Source organism: Equus asinus, chromosome 10 (assembly GCF_041296235.1).
Source record: "Equus asinus isolate D_3611 breed Donkey chromosome 10, EquAss-T2T_v2, whole genome shotgun sequence".
NCBI classification, from domain to species: Eukaryota; Metazoa; Chordata; class Mammalia; order Perissodactyla; family Equidae; genus Equus; species Equus asinus.
The window spans coordinates 54,109,618-54,121,736 of NC_091799.1; the positions used below are offsets into that span (position 1 = coordinate 54,109,618).

A 12,119-nucleotide genomic window follows, 5' to 3' on the forward strand; every position below is an offset into this window, starting at 1 on the left:
AAAAACTTACACACGGAGGTTCACAGCAGTCTACTCACAACAGCCAAAAACGGAGACACTCAAACCCCCATCAACAGATGAATGACTACACAAAATGTGGTCCATCCACACAGTGGAATATTAGTCAGCCATGAAAAGGAAGGAGGTCCTGGCATCTGCTACAGCGTGAATCAATCTTGAAAACCTCACACTGAGTGAAGGAAGCCAGACACAAAAGACCACGTAGTGTATGATTCCATCTATGTGAAACGTCAGGGACAGGCAAATCCACGGAGACAGAAAGCAGATCCGAGGTGACGAGGAGCCTGGGGAGGGGGATTGAAAAGTGACTGCTCATTGGAACAGCGTGTCCTCTGGAGGTGATGAAAATGTTCTGGAATTAGATAGTGACGTCGACTGCACAACTCTGTGACTATGCTTAAAAACCACTGAATCGTATACTTTAAAAAGGTGAATTTTATGGTATGTGAATTATATGTCAATTTAAAAACATGTATGAGAAAAACAAGCTTTGCCAGGGAGTTCTGCGGTTTTAAGTGCTCAGTCTGGCCACTGTCACCTAATGGGATTATACAGCACCTCACAGGCGACTGGCCGGTGACCCTCCTGAGGGTCCCCTGCAGCCTGACAACACACCCTAATGTCCAGGTTGAAGAGTGGAGTAGCAGGGGAACCTGCAGCTGCAGGACTGTGGGAGTCCCAGGAAACAGAGAACATGGGTGCTGTCTTGGGACTTTGGGCTTTTTCAGCCTCGGTTTCCCTTCTGCAAAGCGGGACTGAACAATTACCATCGATGCCTGTGAAAGCTGGTCCTCCCGGGGCACTCAGCCAGGTGCTCAGGGACACTCGGCCAAGGCGGTCATCCTCGAAACAGAAACTGGCAACTACAGTGGCCACCTGTTCTTGTAAATAAAGTTTTATTGGGACTAGGGCCAGGATTAGGGTGAGGCGGGCTCATGCAAGGGCAGAGTCTGAGCTTGTCTTTATTTAAAATTTTGCTGTTTAGTTCATTATGCATTTTTGCATTAGGTTTGATTCTTTAAACTATCATATTAAAATATTATATATCTTAATTACTGATTTTTTGTGGGCCCTCCTATATTTGGCTGCGAAGTGAGTGTTTTGTGCCCTGGGCACAGCTGATTAACTTCTCTGAGCCTCAGTTTCCTCATCAGCAAAACGGGCATGATAACGCTCCCTTCCTTCGAGTGGGGTTCTTTGGAAAGTGTTTACTTCTGGGCTGGGGGGCGGGGCCTGGAAGGGCGGGGCTGGCTGGCCCAATGGGGCGGGGCTCTTCCGAGCCGGCTCCCGGGAGGGGCGGGGTCAGGCTGCGTCAGCTGACCGGCTTAGCCAATGGCGCGGGGGGGGCGGGGCCTGGGCGGCTGGGGCGGGGCCGGGGGCGGGCCGGGCGGCGCGGACCAACGGGCCATGGACGAGCCGAGCCTCCTGCGGCGCCGCGGGCTTCAGGTGAGGCCCCTGCGCGGGCGGCCGGAGGGCATGGCCGGCTGGACTTGGTCTGGGTGTCGGGGGCGGGGCTTCGGCTTGCCCGGGGAAACTGAGGCAGGGGGCGGGGCGCGCCCGGGCTGCTCCCTCTGCCCACCCGCTTCTCGAAGTGCTTTTTGCCTGGTGGGAACGGGGTATGCCCTATTTGACGTATGGGGAAACTGAGGCTTCAAGCGCTAGCACGTGAGGGGGGCACTGAGAGTTTCGGCGCTCCCCACCAGCTGCTCTAATAATATAGGAGCAACGGCAGCCTGTGAGCGCTCACCATATGTTCATCGTTGTATTAGTCCTATTACTACTGATAGGTTAATTCGCATTAATGTGTGTTAATAGCTGCCGCGTGCCTTCGCTGAGCCCCTGCACCCGGCCTCAGTTCACCGCTACTGCGAGCCGGGGAGGTTGGGGCTGTCCAGGCGCCCATTTGTCAGATAAGGAAACTGAGGTTCCAGTCTGGGAAAGTCACAAACCCGAGATCGCCCAGCAGGGATTCGACCCGGCGCCCTTAATCAGCTCTCTGGCGCACAAGCCAGTGCCAGCGGGCTGTGTATCCTGGGTAGGGGGGCACGGCGGGAGGCCCTTGCTTCTCAGTTTCCCCATGTGCCATTAGGGCCCTCCTTTCTGACCTGGATTTGTGTTCGGGAGGCTGCGTCACCAGGAGGTGAGAACATGGGTGTCAGGGCGACGTTCCAACCCACGCAGGGGCCATGGGACCCCGGCGACAACTCCTTTGACCTCTCTGGGCCTCATTTTCCCCATCTATAAAATGGAAATTAAGAAGATCTAGCCGTTTCCCTCTGGGGCTTAGACCAACCCTTAAGAAGCCACCAGGTTGCAGGTGGGGAACCTGGGATTCCTCATTTACCCAACAAACATTCAGCGCGTGCCTGCTGCGTGCCTGGCCCTGGAGAGGCCGCGAGGGGCTCGCCCTCTGGAACCGTCCTCCTGGACTCCCAGCCTGCTGGGACAGACAGCGCTCGAGCAGCGTGCGCCTGCGGAGCGGCGGGCTGCCGTGCGGGACGCTCGGGCGCACCTGGAGAAGGCGCCTGAACCAGGTGCTGCTGGGCGGCCTTGGGGCAGAGGAGGCCGCCGCGGCTGGGGGCCGGGGGTGGGTACGGGGAAATGAAAGAGGCTGAGGGAAGCTAAAACCTAGAAAGGACGGAGCAAGCGGTCGGGGCGCCGGGGCTGGTAGGGAGGGGGAAGGCGGGCCTGGAACCAGGGCTGAGGGACGGCGAACTCGCCGAAGGGGATGGGGAGTCCCGTGGTGGGGGGTCAGGCAGGGTGCGGGGAGAGTTGCAGGGCAGAGACTCCCCCCAAGCGTGGCAGGGGGCGGCGCGGAAGGGGAGGGAGTGAGGCCAGAGACAGGAGTGTGGGGCCTGGGCGTAGAGGAGGGGGTGGGGCAGGACTGGTGAGCAGAGGGGTGTTGTGGGGGGACAGGCTCCGCCTTGAGCCCCAGTTAGACTCGAGCCCCGCCCTCGGCCTCTTAAAATAGAGAAACCGCCTGCGGGTAGGCGAATGGGGGCGCCGCTGACGTCAGGAAGTGGGGGCCTGTTCCATGGGCAGGAGGAGCCCATTCCCTGATGACGAGTCTCACGTTACAAAGGGGGAAACTGAGGCTCAAAGAAGCGTGGCCACTGTCCAGGTGTTCAGAGCATGTAGGTGACAGAGTAGGGATTCCAACCCAGGCAGATCCGGCTCCCCCTCCAGAGCCATCCTGTGCTGGCAGGCCTCCAACCAGGGGGCAGAGGGATGAGTAGGGATTGCCCAGATGGGTGAGCGCATCCTGGGCTGCGGGCACAGCTCACGCAGGGGTGCAGAGGCTGCAACCGTGTGTGCTGCATGGGGAAACTAGAACTCATTTCTTAGCGCTAGAGCCGGGGCTGTGAGAGGGGGCTGTCTGCTCCCTGGGCTTCCAGCGCTGATTTTGAAGAGGTTAGATTTTCTCCCCAGGGTGATTGGGAACTACGGAAGGTGTTGGAGCAGGGGAGGACGTGCCCAGATCTGAGGACTTTGAAAGACTCCTCTGGAGCCAGAGTGTGTGTGGGGGTAGGCAAAAAGGGAGACCAGAAGCCAGGAGGCACCTGGAGTAAAGGACCAAGTAGGAGACAGTGAAAATAATTTTAAAAATAGGAGTATAAGTAACAGCTCGCAGTAACGGACACCTGCAAATGTAAGCACTGTGCATGCATTTAATTCTCCTAACAGCTGGGGAGATCAGGGAGAAGGAAAGTGAGGCTGAGAGGGAGAGTAACAGCCAGGAAGTCAGAGAGCTGGGATTCTAACCAATCTGAGGTTGCAAAGATGTTGAGGGCCTCCGTTTGGGGCATCAGCCACACACTCCCTTAGCTGGAGCCCTGTGGATGGCCCGGGTGCACCTGAGCCAATCGGGGGTAGCCTGCTGGGCAGAGCCAACCAGATTTCCTGGAGGCTGATTCTTGCCAAGGGTCAGAGAGTCAATTCATAATAGCCTGAGGAAGCTAGGGGACTCAAGCCAGGTGCTGATAGCCCGGTATCCTGGCCAATCAGATTGTGGCAGTGTAGGGCCTGGGGCTGGCTGTGTGCTGGAAGGTCGGCAAGCAGACCTGGCCTGGCCAGTTTGCGTTGGCCGTGGGTCAGGGGAAGAGGTGGAGATGGGTCCTTCCTGGTTTGGGTTAAGCTCAGGCTTCTGTGTAGCATTTCAGGCGCCACTTAACTTGAACAGTTATTACTACGACTACTATTATTATTGTTTTATCATTATTTTCATCATCTCCCACTTGGACCTTTGCTTCACAAATGACAGAATTTTAAAACACCAGATCCCCAAACACAGCATCCAGGGGCGGAGAAGGCGCCCAGGGCCTGCGTCTGGACTTTGTCTCCGCTGCTGCTCTGGAGGCTCCTGGAGCCTCCATTCTGCATCCTCATGGCCCAGTTCCATTTAGTCTCCTCCTCCAGGAAGCCCTCCGGCTGGTGTGAGGTGGTCCCTGCTGGCTTCTCTCTCCCTTCACTCCAGGTGCTGACGTCCCATAGGGCTTGCTGTCCACCGGGCTGAGCCCCACCTCCACTCTACAGTTTCCCACTGGCCTGCTGGCCCACCCTGAGCCCCTCTCCAGGAAGCCTCTTGGCTCCCACCCACTCCAGCCCCTACTCTCCCTCTGGGTCTCCCCTAATGTCTCCGGTATGGAGGTGTACATGCCCTGCTCTGTCTCCTCCAGACTGGGGGTTCCTCTGGATGGAGCCGAGGCCTCTGGCCAGGGGGCAGCATCGCCCAGCCAGCCCAGCACAGAGGAGGATGCCGTAAATATGCTCTGTAAAGGGCGGCTCCAGGGGCTGCAGGCCCGCCCCCCTCCTCTAGGCGGGAGCCATTTCACAGGGAACAGCCGGCGAAGAGGGGCTGAGGGCGGCAGCAGATGGCGCGAGGAGCGGAGGGCCGGGGGCGGGGCCGGGAGAGTTCCGCGTGGGCTCAGCTTCCCGGAGTCTTTGCCTGCGCTGCCGACCTTCCTCACTGCCACTTCACATATTTTTGTATTTTGAGAGCAAATTAAAATTTGCGGATAAATTGGTGGCTATTCTTAACCTCACTAAATCATTGTCTTGGCTCCAATTGACCGAAGCCTCCCCCAGCACCAGGCCCTGAGCTTGCTGCTTGATTCCATCCAGGCCCCTATGTAACTGGGCTGTTTTCCAAATGAGGAAACTGAGGCACAGAGGGATGAAGTCGCTTGGCAGGGGTCACACAGCCCAGATGGGAGGGAGCCGCTCTGGGAACCCAGGACCGTCGGGACTTTGGAAGGAAATGGCTGGGATGGGGGAGAGGGGTTGTGTGCAGCTGGTACTCCTGGGTTCAGATCCCAGCTCCTCACTGGTTCACGAGTTAGTGGGGGTGGGGGAGGCTGGCATAAGACCTCATAACAATTGGAGGGAGCAGAAGGAGACCCTAACGGTGGTGATGGTGGTTCCTGGGTCTATGACCGCTTGCCCTGAGTGATAGTGAGCTCTCCGTCCCCAGCGGTATTCAAGCAGACAGGGAGACCTCAGGGTGGCAGGTCAGCCTCCTCGCATCTTGAATGTCTCGGTTTTCTGAGCTCAAGGTAGTTGGGGTCAGGCCTCAGGGCGATGCTCTACCCCGCGGACCCTCCTCTTCCCCAGCGGGGGGCGGGTGCGGCGGCGGGTGCGTGTGTGGTGGGGGAGACCCTGTCAACCTCTCCCAGCCCCGTCGTCCCGCGCCCAGCACCTTCCGGCCCCCTCCACTTGGCTGCGGGGGCCGCTGACGTCACTGGTTGCCATGGCGAACGCCCAGCTCTGGATGTGGGCAACCCGGAGCCCACCGAGGTAAAAATAGTCCTGTGTCCTGGACGCGCCCGCCTCGGCGCGTGGGGCGGGGTGCTGTCCGGAGACCCGGGTCCCAGCCCTGCCGCCGCCCAGAGACGTGGGCGCCCTCAGGGTCCCCGCCGGTAAACCGCCTGCTGCTCCCGGTGGGTAGCAGGCGGCTCAGTAAACGTGAGTAAAGTTTACCAAGTGTTATGATCGTCCGCGTAGGCCCTTGCTGAGCTCCACAGCAACCCCAAAACAACACACAACAATAGCAGTAATAACGGCTGCTCATTGTTACTCCGTAACCCTCCTTATGTTATCTCCAAGTTACAGATGGGCGCAGGGAGGCGCAGGGAGCCGCAATCACCTGCTCAAGTTCCCGCAGCCGGGAAGAAACAGATAATAGATCTGCACCCACGTCTGAGTGTCCTCAGAGTCTAACCTTGTACTGCACAGCCTTTTGAGAATTTAGAAACCCTCTTGGCAAGCCAAATTTGAGAGGGGACTCTGGGGTCACAGTGGACCCCAAGCACAGGGCTTTCTGCCCTGTATGTGGTGAGGGCACCCAGAGTTCATGAAGGTCAGCTTGCTGAGCGCTAAAAGAGTCTTCAGTTGGGAGTGGCCAGTCAGCGCCCCCACACCCCACCTGTGCCCAGGACGCACACTTGCACGGGTTCTGCCGAGGGTTGGGGGGGATGGCTTTCAGACCCGGGAGAGGGCAGGGTGAGGAGGACTCGGGAAGCTCCCTTTCCTCAGCCGCTTATTAGTATTTAGCCACGACTGACACTTCTTCACAAATATACCTAATTTGGTTTTTTTGTTTTTTTGGGTTTTTTTGTGAGGAAGATCGTTGCTGAGCTGACATCTGTGCCAGTCTTCGTCTATTTTGTATGTGGGATGCCACCACAGCGTGGCTTGATGAGCGGTGTGTAGGTCCATGCCCGGGATCCGAATCCCCAAACCCCAGGCCACTGAAGCAAGCACATGAACTTAAGCACGACACTGCCAGGCTGGCCCTAATTTGTTATTTTAAATAATGAAGTCATTTTAATGCAAGTAGGGTGGGAGCAAGTAGGGAGGTAGATTGGGAGTCTGGGGGGCTTCCAAGATGAAGGGGTGCTTCAGTTGAGACCTGAGGGATGAGCTGCAATAACTAGCACTGGAGTTGAGAGAAGGCAGTCCTGGCAGAGGACACAGCTGGTGCAAAGGTCCTGAGGCAGGGCTGAGCCCAGTCTGTTGGGCATGCAGAAAGAAGGTATTGACTTGGAACAGGGTGATCAAGGGGCCCTCTCGGGGGCACAGCAGGTAGATGGAGGGCCTGGGATGTGAAGGGCTTGTCTCCTTGGGAATGACCCCTGTTTTCCTCTCATTTCAGAAGGAGCTGAGCCTGCCTCGCCGCGGACGTGGGTGAGTTCACCTGGGGCTGGTGGGCCAGGTGGGGACCGGTGGTCCTGGGAACAGATATTCCAGCAGCCCTCTGAATTGTGAATTTATTTAAGAATTACAACAAAGCTTCTCCCCTCAATCCTGCCCCTGGTGTTTGCAAAGCGTTTCACTGTGCCTCCCTTGGCCCTCCCTGCAGGCTGGGTGGCCCATGCCGGTTTACAAATGAGGAGACTGAGGTGCCAAGGAGTTGCATCACAGGGCACCCAGCTTGGAAGGGAGAAACATGTCTGGCATCCAGAGTCCAGACCATAGAATTCCAGCCAGGTACCCTGGAACCAGCTTGCATGCCTCCTATGATGGGGAGCTCACTCTCTTTCAGGGAACACGGGTAGAAAATCATATCCTTCAGGGTCACGTTTGCATTCCTGTAGGTTGGCATTTTTGGATCGCAAAAGCTCCAAGGACATTTTGTTTGAAGACTTCCCCGGGTCCCAGCAGGCAGCCAGAGCTCCAGGGTGGGGGCGGGCTCGCCTCTGCTGGTGCTCTGAGGTGTCAGTGCCCACACCCCCTCTTTGGGGGCTGCCGTTGCCTGAGTTGGGGTGGGAATTCTCTTGCCCCTCAGTACAGTCACTCAACAGACTTTTTCTGAGCGCCTTCCTTCTGTGTGCCGGGCCCTGTTCCAGGCACAGAGCACACGGAGAAAAGTCAGTGCAGGAGCCTGCCACCGGGCCGTGCTCTCGGGGCAGTGATGGTGAAGCAATATGACTCGGGGAAGAAAGTGGAGAGAGACAGACAGCGGGCTGGGAGGTGGCTTTAACCCTGAAGATGTGGGGCCCATGGAGGAGGTGACATTTGAGATCTGGAAGAGGAGGAGGAGGCCAGGGGGGAAAGTCTGGGGTGAGTCGGGGCACGGCATTCCAGGCAGAGGGAACAGCATGGGCAAAGGTCCTGAGGTGAAAACCAGCTTGGCCTTGGAAGACCAGCATGGAGACAGGGGTGGCTGGAGTGAAATAAACACAGGCGAGGCGAGGGAGAGGAGAAGGGGGAGGTCCTCAGATGAGAGTTTGAAATCCGATGGTGGAGATGGGGTCAGAGTGGCCCCCAAGCCCAAACCATCTTCCGTTGTTGGACAGTGGGTAGTGCAGCTGGCAGGGCGGAGCCTGAGGGCGGGGCGGGGCTCGGACGATGCCCAGGGGGCGGGCGCTGTCCGTGGCCTTTGCCCAGGCGGGGGGCGGGGAATCGGTCGTAGGGCAAAGTCCCGGCCGGGCAGCGCGGGGACAGAACTCCCTGAGGGCCGTCTGCTTCCGGCCCCCCGCCCGTGCTTGACTGCGTCCCCCAGGGGGCTCAAGGAAGACACAGCCACCCGGATCTTCGGGGCGGCCAGACCGGGTGGAGGGAGGGCGGTGCCCCTCTGGGAGGCCGGGGGCGTGGCCGGGGTCGGGGGCTCTGGGGGCCGGGGCGCAGCAGCTTCGGCGGCCCTCCCTGCAAGAGGCTGACCCCGCGGCTCCAGCCTCCCGCCGCCGACCCCTCCTGCCGGCCGGGCCTGCGCAGGTGCGGGGTTCAGAGCCCCGCCCCGAGCCGGGGAGAGCCCGCCCCCCGCGCCCCCGGCGGCCCAGCCCCCGCGCCGCCCCGCCCTGCGTGCTGGCCCCGCGTCCGCGTTTGTCCCTCTGTCCGATCGCGCCACGTTCCGGGCTTGGGGGCGTCAGTACTCAGCCGCGTAGACACGGCCCCGGCCTCGGCATGAAGTCCCGCAGGGACAAGCTGCACATCCCGGCGCTGACCCTCGAGTGAGTGCTTGGCCATGGACGATGGGGCGAGTGGGGGGAAAGAGGCGCAGGCCGACAGCCACCCTACCCCCGCGTCTCTGTTCAAGTGGCCCAGAGTCGCACCGCCGCCTCCGGGGAGCCCTCCTGGATCATCGGTCTGGCCCCGCCCTCGAGGCCTGCGCGAGACCCAGAATCCTGGGCCTTGGGCCCCTTCTTCCAGAGGGAACCGCAGCCCTGGTCCAGTCTCCAGATTCGGCCACATGCGGGGACCGCTGCCAGGTTCACAGTCCTCGGCCTCTTTCTTTGCAGTCTGTCCCCGAGCAGCCAGAGCCCATCCCTGCTGAGCCTCAGCAGCCCCTGCAGCCCCTGCAGCCCCTCGCTGGGCCTGCACCCCTGGAGGTAAGTGACAGCACCCGGGGCGGGCACCGACGTCGCCCTGGCACTCCAGAGCCTTGGAAGGTGCCCAGACCCCGCTCCACCCCCAAGGTACTGTGGGCTGGTGACAGCGCCTCTCTGGGCCTCAGTTTACCCCTCTTTAAAGTGGCACTGCCGTCCACAGTAGGGCCATGATGGAGAAGCCCCATGTTCAGGTGTAACCAGCAGGGCTCGCATCTGACGGGGCCACGGTGAGGCCAGAACTTGAGCCCCTGCCCAAGGACTTCCCCGAGCCAGGTGCTGGGTTCCCAGCCTGCTGGGGCTCTCCCTGCCAGTCAGCCGGCCGCCCGCCCGCTGTGACCTCAGGGGTGCCTCCCTCTGAATGTACCCCCCCCCCCCCCCCGCCAGGCTGAGTCCGCCCTAGGCCTCCGCGCACTGAGCCTAACCAGGCACTGTGGTGCAGGGAGAGAAGACCCAGCTTGACTGAGCGCCAGCTGTGTACCCAGTGCCTTCTGTCCCTTCTGAAACCCTGGGAGGAAGGCATCCTTCCTCCCCATTTCCCAGGAAACTGAGACTCTGAAAGGAGGTGCCACTTCTCCTGGATCAGCACGTTTGGGGGCCAAGCATCAGGGCCAGCTTGGCCACCAGAGTCTCTTGAGGGTTTGAGCCACCCTCTGTGACTGGCAAGCCACAGGGGGGAATATCATGGGCTTCTCGCACAGCTTGGGTAAAAGTTCAGGGAAGGGACAGGTCCATGGGTCAGTGACCTCTAGAATTTGATGGCCCATCAATCGTTTACACCTTAGTATGAATGAGCTGCTCAGTCTCTTCCTACAGGCCTTTAATGGGGAGAAGAGAGAACAATTTGGAGCCCACACTGGGTGCTGGGCAAGAGGCAGATACCTTCATCAGGTAGGCACCTACTATGTGCCAGGTGCTACGGGCATAGCTATGAACAAGATCAACATGGGCTCTCAGTCAGCTCTCAGGAAGTGGGCAATGAACAGGTCAACAGACAAACAAGGTACAGGCGACAGGGACCTCTTTGGGGAGGTGATGGTTGAGCCAAGGCCTGGTCAGAGCTATGGGAAGAGAGGTACTGGACAGAGGGAACTGCATGTGCAAAGGTCCTGAGGGAGGACTGAGGTTTTTCAATGCTCTGTGGCTGCCTCGGGGGAAGAAAGGTCTGCTGAGGACAAGGGACAGGAACGGAGCTGGCAGAGGCAGGGAGGTAGCTAGGGCAACATCTGGGTAGGAGATGGTGGGGGCTGGACCAGGTCCGGGTGTCCAACAGGAGGCAGGGCCTGCTGTCGCCTCCATGTAGCAGAGGAGGAAACTGAGCCACGGGACCTCAGTGTGTTGTCCAGGGAGACCCTGGGAGAGAGTGTCAGGCCAGATCTAACTCTGGGTCCTTGGCTTCAACCCCAGGGGAGAACAGGATGAGGGGAGGGGCCTGGCGAGAGTGGCTGAGCCAGTTGTTTTACCAGTAGGAAATGGGGGTTTGAGTGTTTGGGGCTCTAACAGAGGCCTCTGGGCCACCTCACTTGCCACAAGGGGGCAGCAGAGCCACATCACCTTGGCCGAGGCAAAGAAATGGGCCCCTCCCCCACCTGCTGTAAACTCCTGAGGAATAAGCCTACACTTGTCCCCCAGCCTCCAAGGACCTGTGGGTCAGGCCCTGTGGGTCCAGCCCCCTTGTTCTGGCCCTTGTGACCCCCCTGCCTCCTCCTCATCTATCTCCCCATCGCTCATTTTGCTCTAGCCCTGTGCTTCCTGCGCTGCTGGAATGCAAGCTGATTTGGCCTCAGGGCCTTTGCACTTGCTGTCCCCTCTGCTCAGAGATCCATTGCCTCCTTTCTTCGTTTGTCAAGTTTCCATCAAGTCCTCAGATAGGAAGCCTTCCCTGACCACCAAGCCCCTTTGAGGGTCCTCCAGGCCCCAGTGACATCCATTACCCTCCACTTCCTTCATCTGGACCCCATCCAGGGTGTTAGTTCCACATTTTCTTGTGTGATTATTGGTTTGTTTTCCTTCGCCAGAGGTTTCTCACCCTTTGAGGGCCAGACCTGGATCTGTCCTGGTCATCCTATATCCTCATTCAGGGCCTGGTATGCAGCAGGTGCCCAGTTAATGCTTGTGGTATGGACAAATGGGAAGCAGCTGGGAGGGCGCTACCAGTGGTGGTGGTGGAAGTTGAAGAAGGTCGTCAGTTGGGCCCACATGGAGGAGGGAGCGACAAAGAGGCTGTTCCAGGCAGGAATAGCATTGCCAGAGGAGTGTTGCCTCCAGGGCCTTCCACGCCAAGGGCAGGAAGAATTTGGATTTTCTACTGAGGGCCCTGGGAGCCACACAGGGTATGGGGCTGGGAGGGGCATGCACGGCCCACGGGCAGGCAGGAAGGGCTGCGGCCAGGGGTGGGGGTCTGTACACCCAGTGGGGCTTTTCCGTTTACACAGTCACCAGCACAAGCAGAGCGAGGCAAAGCCCGCGTCACAGGCGGTCAGGACGGGGCCCTGGACGGGGGTTCACCCAGAGCGCAGTTTGGCTGTCACGGCAGTGAGGAGCCGCGGAGGGGCTGTGAGCAGGGCAGGGCGGGACGGGGCGGCCAGTGGGCGGGGCCAGAGGCCGGCGGCGCGGCTTTCGCGGGAGGCCTTTGCCGGCCGGCCGGCAGCCAGGTTGTGCAGGGGAGGAGCCTGACGCCAGGTGGGCGTGGGAGGGGCGCTGCTGGGGGCGCGGCGCGGGGCGGGGCCGCCGGGGATGAGTGCGGCCGCTCCTCTGCCCACTGTGTGCAGAAGT

At 59.7% G+C, this 12,119-nt stretch overlaps 1 protein-coding gene across 9 annotated transcripts in view; it reads left to right on the forward strand.

The window, feature by feature from the left end:
- The first annotated feature begins 1,390 nt into the window (after positions 1 to 1,390).
- The window catches only part of MAST3 (microtubule associated serine/threonine kinase 3), a 35,470-nt gene continuing 24,741 nt past the window's right edge, over positions 1,391 to 12,119 (forward strand). For 2 of the 9 annotated variants that reach the window (XM_070519456.1, XM_070519457.1), the window contains exons 1-4: positions 1,394 to 1,467; positions 7,172 to 7,203; positions 9,258 to 9,347; positions 10,161 to 10,235. In XM_070519456.1, the coding sequence (XP_070375557.1) occupies positions 1,429 to 1,467; positions 7,172 to 7,203; positions 9,258 to 9,347; positions 10,161 to 10,235 (236 nt within the window). In that variant the 5' untranslated portion in view covers positions 1,394 to 1,428. Of the gene's footprint in view, positions 1,468 to 7,171; positions 7,204 to 8,813; positions 8,970 to 9,257; positions 9,348 to 10,160; positions 10,236 to 12,119 lie in introns of those variants that run through there. The other 7 variants (XM_070519459.1, XM_044773678.2, XM_070519462.1 and 4 more) reach the window with 5 other exon arrangements.